The sequence below is a fragment of the Aphelocoma coerulescens genome, chromosome 15 (genome assembly GCF_041296385.1).
Source record: "Aphelocoma coerulescens isolate FSJ_1873_10779 chromosome 15, UR_Acoe_1.0, whole genome shotgun sequence".
Lineage (NCBI taxonomy): Eukaryota > Metazoa > Chordata > Aves > Passeriformes > Corvidae > Aphelocoma > Aphelocoma coerulescens.
Window position 1 is genome coordinate 8,278,069 of NC_091029.1, and position 23,378 is coordinate 8,301,446.

Sequence of the window (23,378 nt, forward strand, 5' to 3'; positions counted from 1 at the left end):
TGCACTGAATGACTTCATTCTGAGCCTCAGGCAGTCCAGAGGGATCATATCAATGACAAGACCAATAATCTGATGAGAGGAGCTACAGGAGTTCCTCCCAGCCAAAGCAGAATGAACAGACAGAGTGCTGTGCTCACAGTGTTCCTCAGGTCTACAGCTGACAACAAAAAGTACACCCACACTTCTTCAATTCCTCTCAAAATTAGTTTTGGGGGGGTGTGCAGACTGACTCTCACTGTGCAGAGGTCCCACAATTGGCTCAAAATAGGCAAAAGTTCTAACAGTACCATCACAAATGTCTGTATTTTGGAAAGATTTGTGAAAGGAAAAAACCTCAAATGCTTTGTGGCAGTCCTAAAACCACATAAAAATTAGATTCAACCCATTTACAAGTTTTTAAGAGCAACTAATAGCACTGTCTTCTGTCTCTGGCCCTACCAGAGGATAAAGCCTGAGAACTCAATTAGCAAGAAAAGACAGCACAAAACCAACAGGTAACCCAACAAAACAATTGAAAGCTTTTATTGTGATACCTCGAATAGATACAATATAGTGAAACAACAAATGATGTACAGTATTGCTAGGACAAAACAGCAACACAGCCATGTCACCTGTAAAAGAAAGCATTTTAAAGAGTTTAAGAAACGAGGCACAACTCAACTGCCATTTATGACTCATGCTTTAGACCTTAAACCACTTGTAACAGTCCTTTTAAAAGAAACCTCTGAAGCATCTGTTTCTTTTCCATGAAGTGTTTATACTGCTGGTTGGCTTAACATGAGTCTCAGTGAAGTCTAATACAGTGTCCAAGAAGTTTAACAATAATTTGACAGCTTCTTCCTCTCATGGCCAATATCCAAGGCTGGAGATGACTGAAGTTTGGTCTGTGAGACTGGAGGTCACTGCTGCTGCAATCTGGCTGCTGAGATGAGCGGGCAGGAGGAGCCCCACGAGCGTCACTCAGAGGGAAGTGCATGGCCACCAAACCTGGTATAGCCTTGGGGAACTCTTGCACTGATCCACCAGTGGGAAATACAGATGACCTTTGGTTATGGGCACAGTGGGGACTTGCTCAGAACCTCTGAGGTCAGTTTTTAACTCAAAGAAATATCATAACCCATATTCCCCCTCCTTTCCCATGGACTGCAAGCACACAGGCACAGCACCCACACTGGTCATTATGCTGGGCCTTGCTACTGAGGCATTAAGATGGAGCCGTAACAATCTTCTTTCACACAGTTTGCCATTGTACAGCTTACAATCAACAAGGGAAATTCATATCCTGGCCCTTTTAACTGGCAGATAAAATTAAAATTATCAGGCTGCTAAAAGCATACAGCAGGAGTGGTTAGGTTGAGGAATCAGCAATCCCTCACCAAATTCTGCAGCTGATTTCACAGCAAGTTTGCAGTGTGACAGAATTTTTATACATGGCAGCATTGCCTTTTAGTAATCAAAAAGATACTTAAAGTAACCAGCCAAAGAAGACCTCTAGGGTTTGGAGGCAGACTCAGTCCTGAAAAACCATTGTTACAACCATTATTTTGGACCTAGACAGAGAATGTGTGGTCAGATTACTAAAGTCACACCAAATTATGATCAATTACTTTAGGACAGGCATGGCTTTAGAGGTTCAGTGGAAAAAAAACTTTCAATACATGTACATTTTTGCTAGCAAATTCCTATGCATCCCAATGAACATTTCTTCTAAGCCAGCTCATAGTCAGTTCATTTGGTCCAAGAAAGAGCCAGCAAGAAACAAAGGTTCACAAAAGCTTTTTGTTACAGTTTATAAAAAACAAAATACAAAATAAATGTTAAGACCAACAATAAAAATAACCAGTACAAGTAACAAAAGTGCTCAAGTTGGAGGGGAAGTAAACTTGCCCAGAGCAAACACATACAAACTTTAAATATAATCTTCAATATATTACAAAAATTGGTTAGAGGGAAAATGCTTTAGTAAAATTTTTTTCAAGTAAGTTTATTTTTCTTTCAAATGACTCCTGGAAGGTTCAGTGACCAGACTGACCTCTTCACATCAGCCAGCAGTCATTGCTATCTGGATTCAACTTTCACCAAAACCAGTAACAAGAAGTCTCTATATCTTTATGAGGGGAGAAAGTAATCATTGATGCTGCCAAACAACATGGGAAGAAAATTCACATATTCCCTCAATAGAATAAGCCTCTAGAATTGTTACATGGCAGCATAAAATAGTGATTTTTTACTAGTTCTACTCTTTACTCCTTCTAAGCATCCACTCTTAATAAAAGACCAAAAAGAATATTGCTTTGTTTGGTTCTCTTAAAAGCCATAAACATCACATATAGGTCATTAACTCTTTATGCCAGTAGTCTGAAGCTCTATGTGCTAAGCACTTGAAGTCCCAACCTTTGGCATCAAAGTTAATTAAGGTTTTGGTGAAAATGTCCAGTTTGAAATATAAATAATGCACTGAAGAAAGAGGTTGAATTTCTAAGAATCAGACTGTATTACAGACAGCATTAGCTTACTAACAAGAGCTAGCCAAAGCCCCAATTTTGGAGAGAAAAATCTTCTAATACTTTGCATATTTTCTTTAATTTCAACTCTCTCTGGAAAAGCAGCCATTACTTTTGCCTTCAGTCCAGTGTACTGCCTCAGCAAGTCTGTAGCCAGGAAATAAGAAAAGCCCAAAGATACACAAACCTCACATAAGCTGTTCACAAGTATCAACATTGCAACGAGACTTAGAAGCCAACACAAACTTTTTGCTGATACAAGTTTTAGTGCCTTCCTTGTTGGCAACATACATTGCAATGGTGGAAAACAAAATCCCAAGAATTCCAGGTCAAAAAAAGCACAAGACAGGCAACACCCAAGCCCATCTTACATCAACAACATTGTTAAAAATGAGACCTGATGTGAACACGAAGTAGCAACGTGTAAGCCACAAAATCCAGGTTGAACATGACTGTACCACCTCAGGCCTCTGGACTAAAACCCAACAGCTTGAACTACTTGTCTTACGTTTTTAATTCATGGGTATCAGTCATGACAACATCTGGCAGGCAGTTCAGCCAACCTGCATCACAAAGAATGTGTCCACCTGGGAGAATGCTCTTCTCACTCCTCTCCACAAAAACACTGGAAAGCTGGTTTTAAAGATTTGTATTGCCCCTACCCATTGGCATAATTTTTAATGTCTGACAATTTCTAAAGTGCAGCAGAGTTCAGAAAGCCTATGAGAGATTCCCAAAAATGGAACAGCAGCAGCAGCACCTGTGACTAATTTCACAGGTGCCATATTAGAATTGTTACTGAGAGAAAGGGATTTCATATTGCAAGGCTTACTTATATAGTGTTAAAGGGGTTTTTTCCAAACATTTTGTCCTCGAGCATTAAAAGGATTAACATACAAAAAGTCTATAGAGACAGTTTAATTTGAGAATTAAGTTAGCAAATTTGTGTAGAGCGTTTCTTTCACAGTTACTCAGTTTGCATACAGATACCAACAGCTCATATTGTGCATACACTTTCCAGAAGTTTCTCTCATTAACTGATTCCATTAAAGAAACAGCATGAGAACAAAAGAGAAGGTGAGTTTCATATAAATTTTTATTATAAAAAGATACTTGGGGATGATTTAGCCAGCAAACCAGGAAACCCTTTCCCCACCCCCAAATTTTAAAAACTATCTTGCTATTTTATTTTATGAAAAAACAAGTCAAACTTCCCTTCCCCCTTATTACTCCTCCTTTTCCTACAGGTACTATATTAATTTTCATGTCATAGGCTCTGGCCATTTCTCACAAAAATAAATATTTTTGTTCAAATGTAGCAGAAGACTTCAACAAGTTTCCTTGACATCAACCTCTTTGTCCAGTGCATTAGGACTATACAGTTACATGGAACCAGCCATAAAACTTTACTGATGCACAAGTCCCTGTTACTGGCAAAGGTACAGTACCAAAACTTTGTTTTTTCCTAATATACCAACTAATTTTTTTTTTCCAAAATAGAAGATGCATATATTTTTCTGTCTTTTTAATCTTGCAAGCTATAGTTTTATAAATTTTTTTATCCAGCAAACTCCTTAGGGAATATGTTGGTTTTAAAGGAACATATTCTATAGCATTATTGATTTTAAATCTTTCTATGTTATTCCTTTAAGATACCAAACCTCTGGCATAACCTTTCCTAACAACTTGAGACCTACTAACTTCAGTCAGTGCAATTGAAGAAATTTTTTGAAGTGAGCACTGTACCTTTAACCAATTCACCTACAAGATGTACATAGGTTGTGGTACACTCAAATTTAAAAAAGAAATTAATAACTACAATACTGCATCCTCTTCACTGCCAAACACATCAGAAATTGCTACATATAAAAAAGCACCCCATCCCATACATTCTTTTAGACTGCTCAGGTACAGAACTTCTACAGGACTGGAGTGTAGGTGTTTAGGCAAGAAGCATGCACAGCAGAAGTAGCATTAAAGGCATAGGTCAGAGAGAGATGCTAACCAGTAAAATCCGTCTTCAATTAGTGAACTGTTTCTCTAGACTGAGAGAGTTTAGAAAAAGGTCATCCAAAATGTTCCAAAACAACTGTTCACACAATAATACACGTACAAAAAGAGGGAACTTACACAAGGAGAAAAGGCAAACATGGCCTGAAATAGCCACTTACACTACACTACTCATTTGTGAGGTTTCAGAGTTCAGTGATATTCTCAGGGCCACTCTAGCCAAGCTCTTCCTTTACTTTGCATTAGTCTTTGTAAAGCCTGCTCCACAGAATATAGTCCAAAGAGAAGGAAAAACGTTGTGGTTCACTCCCAGCCATTGTCTTTTATCATGTGGGCAAGTTCAATGATAAATTTTCCTTCTTTGTATTTCTGACTGCTCTCAAAAGCATGCTCCTGAAAAGCAAAAAAAATAAAAATCAAGACAACACTGAATTAAGCTTGGGAAATTAAGTATTTTAAACATCACACTCGCACTAAAAATACAAACCAGGAGCTATCACAGTTAACAATCCATATTGGTTACACCGAGTAAGGGGAGGGAGGGAAGAAAGAGAGGTTGGAAAGCATTGAGAAGGAAACAGAAGCAAACTTCTCCTAAGTGGAATCACCAGATCTACTGTACAGATCTTGCTGTGGAACTGTCCATGTTCTCTCTCTGCTTAAGGAATTTTAATGCTTTTTTAAGTGAAGGTTAGGAAATGTTATGTGTGTTATTTCCTTATTCCCAGAAGTAATGAAAAGAGGGAGTGCAAACCTCTTCAAAACCTCTATATTCATCATGGGAATGCATTAGGAAAACTTCTAAGATCTGAAGCTACACTGAAGCAGTGAAAATCCTACATGCAACACCCAAAATCTAATATTTTCAAAACATCAAACTTGCAACACATTTGCAAATGCACAGGTAAATTTTCAAACAACAGAACTGAGTCCACATTATTTGTAAACAGCATAATATGCTCAGTACCATTTATTGTAATCAATATTTTTTCTGTATAACCAACTTTTGCAATCTAAGACATTACAGACTCACTTTGACAATTTCTCCCACCTGGTTTAGTGCATGTGTGCTTGGTAGTCTTGCAAAAAGATTACCAAATAAAGAAATAGCTGTAATAGCACCTATAGCTCATGCTTGATTTGCAGTCCAGAATAAAGTAACTCTCTGCTACAGCATTTCTGCAGATGCAAGGAAGCAAGACTGTATTAGAGCCTGATATATACAAAAGCACCAGAGCTAACTCACCTAAACTATCAGCAAAGGTGCTACTCAGTGACCACCTCAAACATCTGTGCTTCAACATACAAACATTTATTGAGGATTTAAGTCTATTACTTACATATTTCCATCCAAGAGTGGTTTTACAGTTTTCACAATAGATATCTGCTACAGCATGTAAACCTGTCAGAAGAACTCTCTCCTCTGCTGGACCACAGCCCACATTTACCCTGAAAAAAAGGGAGAAATTATATTAACAGCATGAGTGTGTTTCTTTTCTTACTGTTCCCTGCCTTTTGTCCAGCAGACAAAAAACAGTTAAAAAAAAAAAAGCCTAACTTATTCAATGCTGCAAAAGTAACTTCCTCTGTTACACTGAGCAGAGGGACAGAAAGAAAAAAAGGGGGTTGTTTTTTGTTTTTAAGTGGCTGTGCTGTCACTGTTGGTGATACCACTTACTCCCAGCAACAAAGACAAAGGAAGTTTAAATAGTTAAGCTTCCAGAGAACAGAACACTACACAGTAACTGGACACTTCTACAGTTTCAGGCTTTTCTTCAAAAACAATTTGAGACCTCTGTAATGGACGTCTGTACCAGTGAATCAGCACCAACAGCTGAATTTAGAACCAGCTCCAAAATAGCAGCACGGAAAAAGCCTCATAAATATTTCTTTGCTACAGATCAGCAGACTAAGCTCTGATGAACAAACAGCAATTTCAAAACAAAACACCCCATGAAGTACTGCATCAAGCCAGTTTTTCCACAAATGAGTCTATGCAGAAAACATGAGGCAAGACTAAACCAAGTTTTTAGACAGTTTTAAACAAGAGCAGAATTTTGCTACTTTTGCTGTTGTAGTACTAGATTCTTACTATAAGATTTATAGCAGAAATCCCAAGTCACCACTGAACGACTACATATTAAAAGAATTTCAAGGATCTGCAATCAAATCCTTTGCAGTTACAGTTCCATTATCCTGGTCAAAAATAGACCAGGACACTCAACTGCATCTCTTTTTCAAAATGCTGCAACACAAAAAACTGCTGAAAAATAAAGACAAAAAAGCAATCCTGCATATTAAAAACTCAAAATACACCCATTAACAAATGCAAAGAGCCTTTCATCAAGGGAAGGACATGCCTAAGATGGCAAATATTAGGCTTGATAAGATCACAAAGACCTTTTGCCTCTAGCACATTTGCAATATTCAAGGTCATTTAAGATGTACCACGTTTACTGAAACATTAACCTGTAAATGTATCCAACTATCAGACTGGGAAATTCTTTAGACCACACCAGAGTTGTCTAAAGAAAATTTACAGTCACTCAATATATTGTGACTTCTGGAGTATCTCAGAATGGCAGATCCCACTCGACACAGTTACCATGACATACACAAAAGGAATTTCACATTAAGACACTCCCCTATCTTTCAGCTCTTAGCAGAATTACTTAAAATATAAGATAAAGTCATATATGTGCAAAGGAATGCTCCAGAATCAACGCAGTAGCTCTTTAATAACTATTGCTGGTGAGTAAAGCCAGCATTTAAAAGAACAGGGCAAAGTACAGCTACATTAAGTCCTACTGTTTTCCACTTTGGAAGCATAAAGTTACACTCTGCAGGTGGTGTGCAGAACCATAACCACATACTTACACAGAATTGAAGAGGTAGGCTCGTCCCTGGCTTCCCTGGAAGGACTGCATTTAAAAAAAGAAAGAAATTGCACTTGTTAAACACAAAGCCCCTCCAAACAAAAAAACAACTAGTTCCAGAAGGGTATGTTAGTAAACATATAATGATAATACAGATATAAACTATTTCAGATCAATTACTTTATACCCGTTCTTTATAGGAAAGTCTGGTCAGACAAGTTTTCACCTACATTAGATTTTTAGCAATGATTTAATTTTACTTTGTCAAGTGCTATTGCTCAAAATCAGACATCCATAATGCAAGCAAAACACAGTTTTCCCTACCCCTCTGCAAGATTTCAGTTCTCATTTTCCTAGACATCCTTCATGCTAATTGAAATAATATGCTTTTAACTCAAAGGGAATTACTCCCATCTCCTGTCTTCCCCTGCTGCAGCCAAAAGATGATTTATTTCAACTTCATTGCATCATTTGACATAAGACCAGTGAAATTCTGGACCAAGCATAAAACCAGCATACTGCACTCAGGAAATGCATCTGATCAGTTTATAATTCACAGATAAGCTCAGCTTCATTTCAGTAAGACCACTGTTACTCTCAAATGCCTGACCCACAGGCATATGCTTTCAAATCTCTCACATTCCCGATGGGTTATGGACGAATGATGACTGTCAGACTTTCTTGGCTGGATCTAAATTAATGTTTTAGCTCAGAGCAGTAGCACAGTTGTGAATTAAAACCCCTAATCAGCCACACTTACTGGGGGCTGTTTTGGCTTGGGGAGCAGTTTCAGTGCCTGGAAACTGCACCCTTGATCCTTCTGAACCAACGAAACCAGCAGGTCTTCCATGCACTCAGCAATGTTAATGCAGACACAGACCCGAACCTGTGATCACAGGCTGTGAGATGTGGACATCCTGGGAGAACTTGTGAGCAGACCAGAGCCAGCCACAGGTAAAACATTCAAAACAAAGCAGACACATCACTGCTTTCATCTGGTTCCTTCTGCATTGAATTACCAAGTAATTTAGACACAGCCATTACTTCCCATTCAAACAGGATCACACTGGAACTGAGTTTTTCTTTTTTCTCTCTTCCATACTGAATCCCATTTAAAAAAAAAAAATCTGTAAACTGTCTTAATTTCTTTTTTCTTCCAGCCTTTCCATTCTCTAACCAACTTTCAAAGAAAATTAACTATTTTATCCATGACACAGAGAAAGTACAATTGTTTTTAAGAATCCCTGTGGTTCTAGTGTTGAACATCACAGACCAACTTTTCAGAGGCCTGCATTAGATCAACATGGAAGGTTTTTGGAAGAAAAATATTAACCTGAATACTTTTGCATGGTTTTAGTATCATCAGGCATAAAACCATAGGCAGAAGGTCCTTTCTGTAACAGATTCTTCTTCTGACATGTATTTAGTTATATCATTACAAGTCATTTGACACTAAAATAGGTATTGCCAGTCTACCAACACAACAGCAGTTAATTGTTGTCTTTTAATTACTCAGAACAGTTTGCCAAAAAAAAAACCAAAAACAAAAAACCCCCAAACCTTGTAAAAGGAAAATGCATATAAATGAACCCTTTTTGATCAGTATTAACCAGATTATATACTGTAATAAAGAATGTTTAAAGAAATCCATGCCTCTGGACTACTCTAGGTAGCAATAGTGGCAGAGTAGTTACATCCAGCCCTTACGTACTTGCAAAATCTTGTATTAAGATGAGAAATTCTACTTAACAGTTTATAGAACTGCTATTTCATTACTTTAGCAACCATTTAAAAGAAGTATTGAGAGATCATATTACTGTTCTCCACAACTACTTGAAGGGAGGCAGTAGCAAGATAGGGTCAGTCTCTTCTCTCACCTAACAAGTGACAAGACCAGAGGAAATGGCCTCAGGTTGCACCAGGGGAGGTTTAGGTTGGATACCAGGAAACATTTCTTCACCAAAAGGATTGTCAAGCATTGGAACAGGCTACCCAGGGCAGTGGTGGAGTCACCACAGACACAGATGTGGCACTTGGGAACATGGTTTGTGGTGGACTTGTCACTGTTGGGTTTGTGGCTGGACTTGATGACCTTACAAGTCTATTCCAACCTCGGTGATTCTAAGGAGGTTCTAACTTTAGCAAAGACAAAAGAGAAAGTATTGTCTCCACCAGCCAGAACTGCAAGTCTTATTTTTCACCAGGCAAGGAAAACCAGATAGGCTGTGCAGGACAGTGAAAGCTGAAATTTCAGATGGGACTGACCCTGAAAAGGGGAGACTTGGTTGAGGACAGAGTCTGAACTGCTCTGCCAGAAAGTAATTTATCCTTACACCTGCCTTTAAAACAAACAAAAACCCCACCAATAGTTCAGTTCTCCTGAGATACTTAAACACACATCACAAAACTGGCAGAATGGTGCAGACCTAGAGTCTGCAGTCCCTACAGAATAACCAGGACTTTCTAGACTAGAGCCAGTGACAGAGAATGCTTACTGTGGGTGAAAATAAAAACTCTTCACATATATACTCTTAAAAACTGCCCACTGACAAATTAGTAACTAGCCTGGGTAAAACATGCATTAATTTAGAGAAAACTACAGATGTGCAACTCCAAAATTAAAGAAAAAGGAAAGGAGACACTTTAAAAATCCTCTTATTCAGTAAGAAGTAATCGTAAAACTAGAACTTCCTTGTCTCACATACCTGAAATTATTAAAAAGAACTTCCAAAGCTATGATGACCATGATATTTGGTTAAGCTACTGTAAAAATTCTTAAAATTAAAAAAGTGGCAGCCATTTCCCCTTGCTTTAAAAACTCCATGTTGTCAATTAGAATTCACAAATCCTTTTTCAAACTGCACCAAGAACTACTCTCTATTAACCATGTGCTAGTTTCTGTATTTATATGTAATTACACATGGCAATCATATAAAAATTAATATGGTGGGTAGGGGTTTTTTTTGTCTGGTCCTATATAATAATTTTTAAACTACTTATATGCCATACCTGAAGTTCCCCAGCAGCATGGGGGAGAAAAAAAGACTCCAGAACAAAATAAGAGTTAGGAGACCTTCTGAACAATCTTATGCAATTATTTCTGCCAAGTTTATGTTTAGTCTTGACTTAGTATCACCTAATAAAAGCTCTCCTTTGACCCTGCATTTTTCAAAATGAAGCAGAGGGAAGTAACAGGATGCCAAGAATAGCACAAAAAGCAGCTCTTCCCCTCTCTCATTTCATAAGCTGAAAAAAAATTCAAGCCAAATGAAATAAAAACCACAGGTTGGAAAGCACTGCTTTAGTTGTTTTTCTTTTCCTAATATATTTTTAAAGATGACTTGACTTTTCTTCCACCCTTTGCTTTGTTGCCCTAGACATCTTGTACTCTCCTAGGTTTATTTTCCCACAGAAATGGCCATTACCTTCTAATCTTCAGGATTATCAAGGTAGAGTGGAGGGACCTTTTCCTGTGACAGTGGCTCTAATAAGAAAGAGTGTTCACAAACATCTCACTGCAAAAAGCTCCTCCATTCCAGCCTTGCTTCTGTTCCCAGAGTATGACTGATTCATTTGATACCATCTTTTCTTACCTACACTCATGTTTAGAGGCTAAAGATTGTATTTACATGCCACAGAACACTTGTTTCCTTGCCCAGCTGCAAAGAGCAAGTTCCTCCATGTTTACATCACTCAGATAACTCAACAGGAACCTGCAGCAACTTGTGTAACTGCATTCTGGAACACAGAATGCGGGTCCAGGCAACTCAGACTTCCCTTTAAAACCAGTGTCCAACCACATCATCTGTGTTTCACTGAGCACTGAATGGTCTGCAATCCAGCCATGCAGAACTCTTATACACCTACTGGAATAAAAGCACTGCAAAGATATCCATTTTTAAATTCCTATGCTTTTTAATTTTTATAATGAATCTCTTGTCAGCACTTGGTAGTCAGAGTTTCTTATTCACATGAACAGCTGAGATTTTTTCCCCAAAAACTGTATTCAAACACCACAGAAAGGTATATATCTGGCACATATGCATTCTCTTAATCACAGAATATTAGTGTGCAGGGTTCCACTCACTAAAATATGTAAGAAAGATTTTATTATCAGAGTTCTACTTTCTGATGCATCCTACTGCTAGAAATGAGAAGAGGACAACTCAGTTTGGCACTTGAGCTACTTGCTAAGCTTGTAACTTGGCTATAAACAGAATATTTTGCATAACCAGAAAAAAATTAATACTGAACATTTGCTTTTACCAGCACTAGGTTTCTCACACTCTGCACTGTATGATTCAGTTACACTGATATGAATTTTAAGAGACTGACAGGTTAAACGCCTTGTGTGTCAACTGCTCAAGGAAAATGAAAAAGTATTTTAAATGGCAGTGTCAAGGACTAACTGGCATAACTGTTCAAACCAGTCTCCAGCCAAACTGCTCTTCAATAGAATAAACATCACCCATGCAAACACAAACTTTAACTTTGCAACATTCGTTCAGCACTCCCAAGATCACAAGCACTATACATAAATCAAAATTAAAGCAGAATATTCTACTCAAACTTGAGTCTTAAATATGTCTTACCCAGTAGAGGGGAATTAGAACAGAGTGGCAAGTGTGTTCATCAATAATGACTCACAGCAACCAGGATTTTTTATTTAGAAGCTGGACTATTCATCAGTTCAACTGATGTTCATCAGTTCAACTAATATCTGCAGTTGAAATTTAAACTTGCTATAATATGGCTGATTTTTCATGGTCCTCAATTAATAATACTGGATTGATTTATGAGTTAACTTTTCCTTAGAAAATCCACATCTTAGACCAGCTGCCCATTTATACAGGATGTACAAGATCTATCACGTTTCCTTGTTTCAGCACAGCTGAAAGTATCTAGAATGTCTAACAGTATCAGCAGTAATGTCCAACTGTGCTCACAAACTACAGTAAAGTCAACTGCAAGAATAGTTTGGAACTAGGATCTTTCCAAGTCATCTGACAGACCTCTGTCACCAGTGCATTATGTAGTAAATATATACATCTTTCACTTGCACACTTGTACATACCTGCAGAATTAGGTATGATCTATGCTTGTAAATTAAACCCACCCTTACCTCTAGTGCCAGGATTAGCTGTTTGACCCAGGAGGAAAGGAAATAGCAGTCAAGCAGAACATGTATTTACTGCCCTAAGGCACAGCTGAAGGCATGGGTGGGGGAAGGGATGCTACTGAAAAGCTTATGCCATCAATTATTCCCCACAGATGGGATTAGATTGCATGGCTAGAGATCACGCTCCACAGCAAATATCCCAGGAAACTGCCATCTTAGCATGTATTGGGGGCAAGGCAGGGTTATTCTGAGCAAGTCACAGTGGCATTAACAGTGTCTGCAAGCTACTCAAAACACAGAAATAAAATATTAAAGAATGAAAATGAAAGAAGTCCATAGGTTTTTGTTCAGTTTCATTTTCTTGAGTTTCCTTTCATTTGCTGGAGTTCCCTTTACAAGCTAAGATAGATAAAGCTGAATCACTTCTCTGAACAAATAAGCAAATTAGGGAAATACAGAAAATGGTATTTGTAGGGGCAGGATTCCTAAAGTAAACCAGAAACACAAGGGCTCTGATGTCTGAAATTATCTCCTCAGCAAGATGCATCACAGACTGTAAGGATATCCTCTCACTTCAAGACTTGCAACATAAATTCAGAAAACTGAATTCAACACAAGCGACAGACAAAAAAAAAATTATCAGGGGGAAAAAAACCCCACATTTGTTCCATTTGGTATTTCCCTCACATCCAACTCCTTGATATTGCAGACCACCAGACATGCTGCTACTCAGATGCTTCCTAGGCAAGTTCTAGAAGACTCCATGACATTTTTTTTTTAAGTTCACTTCCATTCACTTATTTACTGAATTTAATAAAGCAAGTTAAAAAGTTTGATATGTAGAGAATAACCTTAAAAAATTCTACCCCAAAACCTGCATGCCTGCAAACCTGGCAAATGGTATTTCCCCAAAGTGAAGAATTTGTCAGGCAGGAGAAGTTATCTTGATCCATGCAGCATCTTGAACAGATTTCAGAAATAATTACATCAAAATACACAGAGTAGAACACTTCCCTGGCACTTTCCAACTCCTTTAAGCCTTCAAATCTATTCTTGGATGTTTTCCAAAGATTGCCTCTCTTTCAAAAGTAGATTCTTCCCCCAGAAGAAAAAAATGAACCCAGAAAACTAGAAGCCTCCTGGGGAAAAAAATTATCACCAGAATATTTATGAAAATGAAAATGTCCTTCAAGCATACATACAACAGGCCCAACTATCTTTCCAAATACTCATTGTATCATAAGCAAAGGAGGATTACAAATTGAACCAAGCTAAGCACAGCCTATTTACTTAAAGATAATAAACCCTTTAAAAAATTCCTCTTGATCTCATCAGTTAAGCAGTGGGGGACAAAACCACAGATTGCTAAGCAAGGCTAAAAATGTTTTAGCATCTATTTAGACTGAAGACTCTTCCTTCTCATCAATAATAGAAGAGCAGTCATACTGAAAGTCTTGGAGAACTAAATTTAACCACCAAGATCATTCTTTCACCCACAAGTGAAAGAAGGGTGCAAGGATTTCCCAGTGCAGTCAATGACAGTTACATATATATATTTCTTTACATAGAACTCATTCTTGAAAATATTGACACATCTAGTCTTGTCTGTGACTTCACATGACTTTTTCCCCCTCTGGTCAGATATGCTTTGCAATGAATGAGACAGAAGAAAGTGATGGTATTTATACAGACATTTATACAAAATAATCCAAGTTCTCTCCATTCCCAGAATTAAGGCACACTGTAAAATGCTTCAACAATCTTTCAAGCAGGTCAACCTTGAGTAACAAAACATTATCCTCTGCAGTATATCCACTAGGTTCCAAGATTTCTATTAAGTATTTTGTACTTTTTTTGTAATTTGTTGGATCGTACCTGAAGTTCTAAACAACTACTGGAACTTAGTAGGTACAAGCCATTCTCAAGTGCTTTGGAATTTATGCTCTTCAAGTAACATTTGTCTCTTATAAAATTAACTGCTCCTAATAATCACTGCACATTTCCTACTATTACATAAAAAATCAAAAGAAAGCTCTTTCAGTTAGGCCTTTCACAAAACTTATTCCAGAATTGCTCCAAGAGCAGCAAATATGTAACATTTTATTCAGGCCACAAAAGTGGCCACCTCCCCTTTACTTCAAGGAGTCTTGTAGAAGTTCTCTCAAAATTAAATTATGTTTAGATTATTTTAATTATTATTAACATATACTGTTTATATATATATAGATATATACACATATACATATTTTTATATATACACATATACTGTTTAATAGCACTTTTTATGTGCTATTTGAGCATCTTAAATCCACAAAGTGCCTCCTATGGTATCAATTCTAAATCCACTAAGTGCTTCCTATGGCATCAGCTCCTTGCCTTACTCTTCATTAAGAGCTGTGGTTGTTTGCTCATAGTTTACTTCTCTTCTGTGCCTACAGTCATGGTAGGGTATGATTCTAAAAATATTTGCTTCTTTAAAGAAAATTTTTAAAGCCATAGATTCTTCCCTGTCTTGTGAACATACTCCAGTGTAGTGATGACTGGTTTATTCCTTCTCACAGCATCTAAAAAATATTTTAACATCCACTTTGAAGTCTTCACCAAAGAGGGAGAAAATCCAGCACTCGCAGACCTGTTAGCAATGCATTCAGGCATGTCTAAGATGCACCTGACACCACTTCAAACTTACACTTACTTGAATTAAATGTCACCTAGTTTATTAGTTCTCTGTGAATCCTTCAAATCAATGGTTTCCCCAAGATAACTTGGACAGTTATAAATTTTTATGGCAAGTGTTCATACATGTGTGCATGGGTCCAGCTGTACAGACCAATGTTTGTCATTCTCTACTGCCAATGACCTCCCAGTTTGGGGCTCCTAATCTCAACCAGTCTTCTTCCCAGACCTTCCCCAAGCTCCTTCCCAGCTGCAGAAAACACAAGGTCTTACAGAGTGAAAACCTCTAGAAATGTATGTTCTAACCACTAATATCAAGTTGATTTCAACACTGGGCAACACACAGAGTCCTTTCACAGCTGCAGAGAAAACTAAAACCACAACTGAATTCACTTGAGCAGGTAACACATTTTTGTCCTGTCTTATTAATCTGCGTTCTCTCTTCTAAGCCACTGCCAAGACTCTTGGTTGCCACTTTATCACCAGCAAGGGCACAAGAAAAAGAGAGCTTTGTGATTCATTCCAGGGCAAGAAAGAGATCCTGCTGCTCAAACAGAACAGAAATAAATTGAAAAGGTGATTCGTGTATGCTGCCATCCTTGTTAGACAACTGACATCAACAGTTCTCAAAAGCAGAGGAATTGCAAATCTGTATTGAAGTCAGGTATTCTGAGGATCAGAATCAAAGGGATGATTGACAGACACATGCAGCACTTTTTGCTTTTCCATGACAGACCAACATTTAAGAGAAACACAGTCATTTCACAGTACAGCTTATTTTTTCAGCTTCAAGTCAAAAAACACTACAGTGTCAGGTATAATAAATCCTTATACCATATTAGAAAGCCAGTTGGAGCTGCTTTAAATTAGAAGTTCACCATGTATTTTGGTTCATTTTTCCTGACCACACACAAGGAAGAAAATTACCATGTACCCAGGAAAGATGGGGTGAGGGACAACCCCCAAAGGATGCAGCTACAGCCAGGCATTAAATAAATACTGTTTGCCTTTATCTGCTGCAGAGGACCTGTGGCACTGGGGTTCTGGACTGAGATGGTACAGGAAGCATTTGGAGGAAAGCAATAATCTGCAAGCAAAAACTGTATTTAGAGAATGTAACACAGAGCTTCAGCTTTGAACTAGGCCCTCAAAGTAAGGCAGCAGGGGGAAGTCAGGTTGAACAGTCTAAGACTCTATCAATAAATCCAAACCAGCCCAGGAACCAAATTGCTCTTAGTTAACTTTAGATGGTTTAGAATCAACTTGCTACACTTCAGGTTGGTTTGTGCTTGTTTGGTTTTTTTTCCCTGCATCTGAGTAGTTACAGTAACCAGGATTGTAGATATGTTAAAAAACAGTACCTGTCGCTGACCTAAGATCATTGCACATAATGTGCCTCAATGAAGGCACTTCAAGAGTTCAGAAAAAAACAATCAAATTTTATTTGCACTCCCCACCCTCCCCAGGGCCAGCTGTACTTATTTTTAATGATCCAAGTCTATCTATTGCTTTGCAGTTGTTTCCATCAGAAGAACTTCTCCAATGTTGGATTGTGTAAAGCTTCAGCCTAAGGAGGATGGGTTTTCCAAAGCTATGTCCCAAATACAAGTACAATAGATGACAAATGTTCTTTTTATTTCAAAAAACATACAAAAAATATATCTCACATTTAAATGCATTTCTCTTTTACCATACAGATTTAGACAATAAAATACGGTTAAGAAATCTTAAATTGACAAAATATGGATCAGCTGTCAAATAAGCACATGGTCAACCTGCAAGTACAAATACTTTTTTAACATGCCTTCACCAAAAATTAAGGAAGCCAGAAATAAAGCAGACTCCACCTCTAACACCCATCCCAACACCATCAGAAACAACTTAGAAGTAATTACTTGTATTTACTATAGATTTTTTTGAAGAGTCCTCTAACAATCAAATTTTCAATTCAAAGAAAACAATGTTTGAAATTATTTATGAAGCTGTAAGATGAACACGTGATTTGTTTAACATATTTGAAGTATTCTGTTGACCGAAGCTCCCAAACCCTTGGAGAAAACCAGCTATGTGGCAACTGTGGCAGCTTAGCTGACATGCAAAAAAATCTAAGTCCACAAAGAGAAGAGCTTCCTATTAAGTATGTGTTTGGATTGCATTTTCTCAATGAATTAATACATCTCAAGAGACACAGCAAAAAAATTTGTTTCTTCCTGTAGGTATTTACAACCTGAAGTTCTGGAAAGATGAACCCCTCCCAGTATTTTTTGGCCCAGAACACAAAGTGAATAATGAAACTATGACTGCTTGCAATTTAGAATCCACTGGTGCCAAAAAGGCCTCTTAGATTCTGAAATCAACACGGAAAAAAATTAAATTCAAGTAAAAGGAAAAAACTGTATGGGGAAAACCCATTATTTCCTGATAGCCCCTGGATAAACAAGCAGGTATACTTTCTCCTCACCCAAAGAAAACCTAAATTCAGAAGCAGCAGCATTCTCAACTCCTCCCACCTCTTCAGCACAGAAAAGCAGCATCACCTTAGTGCTGCAGAACACACAAACATACAGGAGCAACAGAGAGAACTTTTAGTGGCAAACCCTTTATAACTAACTTTATTTGACAAAGTACTTATATAGAGAACATTTTGTATTAGAAAGTTTGAAAAGCAACTGAAGTGTTTTCTCCAGGACAGTATAAAGAGTAATTTAATCAGGAGTTTGTTTGAAGCAAAGAATGAATCAGTCTGTCAAGTATTTATCCCCAACTTCAAGCTTTCCTACGTATTTCATACATCACAAGTGTTGGTTTCTTCTAGCAACAGGGAAGAAGGGCAGGCCTAGCCTGTTTCAAGGTTCCACCTACTCTCTAAGCTTACACAGTCCAACTATTCTGAACATCTCTGGCTAATCATATTCCTCAGGAGCTGCTAGACAGCAAAAGTGTGTTTACAGATTCCATAACAGAAGCGGGACACTCTGGAAACAGACAGTTTTGTGACCTTCAGTCCAACAGAGTCAAAAATAATCTGTCTGGAATAACCATAACCAGAATAATTTGCCTACCCAGGGATCCATGCTTTCTTCTGACAGTTTTCCTTAGCTGACTTTTCAGATACAACAGCTCACAAACAGTACCCACCTGACAGCAGACACAGGTTGTTAACATGGGGAATATATTAGATTAACCTTTATGTCACATTCAGAAGTTTCCAGAATATATCCAGTTCTCAGTACGCAACATGTATGACCCGAGAGTGAACCCAGGAAAGATACTCTGAAGTATGCATCAATTTGCATCCCTTATCTACTGGGAGTGGTGTCACAGTGACAACCATTTTGGTTAAGAAATAATTCATGAGGTCTCTAAAGAAACCACTTGCCTTGGAGATCAATTCATCGTGATTGGCGAGATGGGCTCTGCAGTGGATACAGCTGTAGGTTCGATGGCAGTTTGGCAGGTAAGCCTGGAACGTTTTTGATTTTGTCATTTTTACCATCTCTGCTGGTGGCTCCTCACTCAGCTCAGGGCTGGCACTTGAAGAATTACAACTTTGCTGAACTCGCTGACAAAAGAAACACTGGAATATGCAAGCAAAAGCCGTTGTTGTTCTGGAGTGTGTGTGGCACTTTCCACACAAATGACAGAAGAGAAACAGTCACAACCTGTAGGTGAAAAGAGCAGAACAATTAGCAGCTTACAACAAGACCAGAGTTAACTTGTTATTCAGCAAGTCCAGCCATAAAGCAAAGCGTTATTTGGAGCAAATGCCTGGCTGCACTACAGGCCCCTTTTTCTAAGGGGCTGCGCAGTTCAAGTTCCATTCAACACAGCAAAAAGCAGTTCTGTTCCACTAATGGCTTCTACTCCATCACACTTCTAATGAGGGACGAGATTCAAACAGTTCTCCACGAAACACAAGCACTTTCTACATTATACCAGGTGTACTCTTTAAGACATCCATGCAGAAAATCACACTAAAAATGTAGGGAATACAAGAAAGTTAATTGTTTTTTAAGTTCTAGTGGTCAGTTCCAATATAGCAAGCAACAAGGCATCTTGGAAGACACTTGCTCTGTCCAACAGCAAATATATTTTGTAAATTTGCACTTCCGTTTTCAGCAAAAATCTTGCAGTATCACATCTGGCTTTGAGTCAAATACCAAGTAAAATGCTGCCACCCTATTCAGGGATCCGTGTCTACTCCTCTTTCAAGCTCTGCAGAATTATGCCTTCAGGCAAAGACCTTCTTGACTGGTGTCCTGATCAGAGCTAATTAAGTACTTCCTCACTGTACCTCAGAATAGCCTTAATGGAAGCTACCAAATCCACAATCTGATACTGAAGCTAAATTCTGCACAGAGAACACCCAACTGCATCCTTAATCCTCAGAGTGCATTTCAGAGACATTACATGTCAGAGCATGCCAAACCATCCTGCTATGCTGGAAAGCAAACTTTTTTAGTTTGCCTGAAAACGAAACAGATTCTAAACACTGGTAACATCTACTGGTCTGTCAGAGGCCAGCAGTTCCCAGGCTATGCATGCACCGTGCTAATGAGCACTCCGAACACTGCACAGTCACTTATGTCATCGGCTGTCAGGTGACTGCCAGAGTAGGTCAATAGCACAAACAGAAATGAGAGACAATATAAGGAATTTACAGTATGTTGATCCAGCTAAGAGCATGCAAATAACTTATACAGTTGTAAACTGTGTGCAGGGCAGCACTAACCACTCTTGCAGCAGTAGGATACTGGTAATACAGCTAGAGCAGATAATGAAAGCCACATAAATTAAAGACCGTTTAGGGGAAGCAGTCACTGTGCTTCAAAAGAAGCCTTGAGAAAGCAATCTGTACAGCAGGCCCAGCACATGAGACAACCAGAGCAAAACTTAAAGGGTTTCAGTTTAAATATATTTTTTTAATTCTAAGCAGAAGAAAACTCAAACTACTGAAGGACATGCTAAAAGAAAATTTCTTACACAAAGAATTGCAAGGGCAGAGATAAACCACAAACAAGACACATAACACAACACAGGCAATCCAAAAAAATAAACAATCAGAACAACCTGTCATCCAAAGCATGGGTCTACACATGAGACTGATTGGGAAAACATTTGATAAGGAATATATTTATATGTTTGAAGTATTAATCTATTTGGCATGAAGAGCAGGACTTAAATATTAATAGTAATTTAAACAAATATTATATACTTAGTGTCCCAAGATAATTTAATTACAACTGCACAAGGAAGAATAATTACATTATTTGCAGAAAATAGCTTGCTCTTGTAGAACAACTAGATATGAAGCCACATTTATTAGAAATAAGATATACAAGAAAAATAACCTAAGAACATAAGATTCCCATTAAATTCCCTGTTTGAACTCGATGTTAGATACAGATCCTATGTAGGTTCACAGAAATAGACAAACCCAGAAAAAACCAAGGTTTCAGAATGAAAGGCAGCACATGCTAAGGCATTTTGACTTTGGCTTAAATTAAACCCTTTCCACCAGTAATTGAAACACAAGTTCAATCCCTGCAAAAGTTCAGCAGGTGTAAATGTGGCACTTGGGGATGTGGGTTAGTGGTGGCCTTGGCAGTCCTGGGTTAATGGTTGAACTCGATGACCTTAAAGGTCTTTTCTAACCTTAACAATTCTGTGATCCTGAATGTAAAAGGAAAATATTTTTCTTCAAGGCCTTCCTACAAGTGTTTTAAATTCACACTTCTAAAGGCAATCTGGACTCTTCCAGACTCAATGTACCAGGTTCTTCAACTACAGAAATTAAAGTAATTCCAAAGCTCATCTGACAATACTGTATTTGATATTGCTCCCTTCAAGAAGACGACTGCTTGATATACACCATAGGAACCACAGACTTGTTGTGCCGTTAAAGGCGCAATTCAAAACAAACCATTTCCTAGCTCACTCTCACAATGGTAAATAAATCCACTCACTTCGCTCTCAGTTACGAGCAGTTCCTCGGGCTGCTGCTCATTATTCCGCACAGAACTGATTAAAAACCTGCACCAGCTATTTCTCTCATTCTTTCTCAAAGCCCGTGCTTTGGTCCTGCGCAAAGACAGGTGTGTCTCCTGCAGCTCTACTTGTGTTCGCACCTACCAGTTCAGCGCCCAGGGGCGGTCCCGGCCGCCGGAGCCGGGCTCGGCGATCTCCGCCCTCCTGGCCGGGGCTGCCCCGCCACGGCCGCCCCCGAGCCCCAAAGTCCCCCCGGGCTGCGCGAGCGGCGGCCCCGTCCCGCCGCCCGTGACGTCACCGGGGCGGGGCGCGGGGCGGCCAATGGGGCGGGGCAGCCCCGCCCCGCGCGGGTCCCGGATGTGTAAACAAACACCCCGATAAGCGTGGCGGGGGGGGGGGAGGAGGCGGCCCCGCACGGGCCCCGCGCCGCCGGCCGAGCAGCGGCTGCCTGCCGCGCCTGGGACGGCACGGGACGTGTCAGGAACCGGCCTGCGGGGCTCCAAGGAAGGAGCGACATTGAAATACGCTTAAAGAGTCTTTGGGCAGCCGCACAAAGCCGGACACACAGCCTGTGCATGCATTGCGGTGAGCTTACTCCAGCAAGGAAAAAAACCCCCAAGTTAAAGACTAAGCCACAGGAGTCTCGTTTTCACCTTTGCATACTGGGAAGTAACAGGAGAAAAGAAGCGCGGAGAAAGTTACCGACTGACACCCCGCTCCCCCGCCGGGAGGGAGCCGCTGGCCGTGCGCCTTTAAGCCGTTTCCTCTCTCGCGCCGGAGCACGAAGCTGCCGCGGCGGGTGACGCCGCTGCCTTTTCTCTCCCCAGCGCAGCGATGGCCGCAGGACAGTGGCTCGTTCCCCCCCTCTACCCGCCGGCACGGCCGCGCGGCCACCCGAACACGGCCCCACGCTGCTCCGGCCGCCGGCCCCGTGCAGGGACCCGCCGTGCCCGGCCCCGCGCCGAGCGGGGGAGAGCGCGGGGGGACCCCACCGGCCCCCGGCTCGCCGAGCCCTGCCTCGCCCCCCCTCAATTATGTAAACCGCCCTTACCCGCCGCGCACCGAGGAGGCTGCGGGCACACAGCGCTGCCGTCATTTCCAGGCGCTATAAATAGCGCCCGAGCCTCCTCCCGCCAGCAAAGTTGCCTCAGCGGCCCCACGCACACGGGAGACCGCGGCCCCCCCGGCCGGGGCGCAACACGGGGCTCCTCTAGCAGCCACCTTCCGCCGATTCCCCCCCCCCCCCCCGCCCCGTCCCAAAAAAATAAATCCCAGTACATGGAAGAGGGGCCGCTCCTCGCCCGCTCGGTACTCACCGCTGCGCCGCGCCGACTCCGCTCCCAGCCCGGGCTCCGAGCAGCCCCCGGGCCCGTCTCCCTTAGGGGGCACGGGTAGGAGGGGAGGCGGGACCCGCGGTCCTCGCGTGGCGGGCAGCGAGAGCTCCGCGCCGGGCCTTCACCGAAAAACAAGGAGGGGGGAATCAGGGGAAGGGGGGGGGGGGGACGGGACGGGACACGACGGCTTCCCTCGCCTCGAAGGCACCGTCTCGGCAGCGGCCGCCGGGAGGTCATAGACGGGGGCCGGGCGCGCGTGTGCCGCGCTGAGGGCCGAGGAGCGGCCGAGGCATCGTGCCGTGCCGTGCCGTGCCGTGCCGTGCCCGCGCCGTGCGCTCCGCCCGGGCTCCCGCTCGCGCCGCCGCCGCCGCCTTTGTTTTGCTTTGCCCCGGCCCGGCGGCGCAGCGGCCGTTAAACGCGCTCCCCCCGCCGCCGGCAGCCAATCCCCGCGCGCCCTCGCGCGCGCGCGTCCCCCGCGCCCGGCCCCGCCCCTCCCGGGGGGGCGGGCAGAAGCGGCGCGCGCCCCTCCCCTCCTTTGCCCCCGGCTTTGTGGAGGCGGGCCCGGGCTCGGGGCGGGGGGGGGCGGGGCCAGGGGCCGAGCGAGGGGGCGCGCCGGGGGCGTTGGCTCCGCCCCGCTTGGCTCCGCCCCCGGCCGGCCGCGGGGCGCGCGGCGGGGCGCGGTGAACGCGCGTGCCGCCGGGCGCGTGCCGCGAGCGCCCCCTGCCCCTTCGTCCCCCAGCCCCGGCGGGAAGCGGGCGGCGCGCGCCCGCTGAGCGCTGAGGCGGGCCCGGCCCTGAGGGGGAGAAGCGGCGGGACGGGAGCGGGAACGGAGCGAACGCGAGGTAATAAAGCCCCTGCCGAAGCAGCCGGC

At 41.4% G+C, this 23,378-nt stretch overlaps 1 protein-coding gene across 2 annotated transcripts; it reads right to left on the reverse strand.

The window, feature by feature from the left end:
• Nucleotides 1–495: 495 nt before the first annotated feature.
• On the reverse strand, nucleotides 496–22,926 carry YPEL1 (yippee like 1). Of its 2 annotated transcripts, none has more exons than XM_069031294.1 (5): nucleotides 22,490–22,926; nucleotides 18,565–18,847; nucleotides 7,392–7,435; nucleotides 5,855–5,963; nucleotides 496–4,907 (listed from the first exon to the last, which is right to left on the reverse strand). In XM_069031294.1, exons 2-5 carry the CDS (start codon nucleotides 18,679–18,681, stop codon nucleotides 4,818–4,820), a joined length of 360 nt encoding a protein of 119 aa, XP_068887395.1. In that variant the 5' UTR covers nucleotides 18,682–18,847; nucleotides 22,490–22,926; the 3' UTR covers nucleotides 496–4,817. The 2 variants fall into 2 exon arrangements, with proteins under 2 accessions (XP_068887395.1, XP_068887396.1); XM_069031295.1 differs by lacking the exon at nucleotides 22,490–22,926 and adding an exon at nucleotides 21,318–21,340.
• Nucleotides 22,927–23,378: the final 452 nt, after the last annotated feature.

Bases quoted from the DNA above. Each gene is read 5' to 3' on its own strand.
- YPEL1 (XM_069031294.1), bottom strand. From the start codon at position 18,681: ATGGTAAAAATGACAAAATCAAAAACGTTCCAGGCTTACCTGCCAAAC. The intron at 5,964-7,391 runs GTAAGTATGTGG...CCTTTTTTTCAG, and splicing joins GCCTACCTCTTCAATTCTGT to GGTAAATGTGGGCTGTGGTC. The intron at 4,908-5,854 runs GTAAGTAATAGA...TTTGCTTTTCAG, and splicing joins CCACTCTTGGATGGAAATAT to GAGCATGCTTTTGAGAGCAG.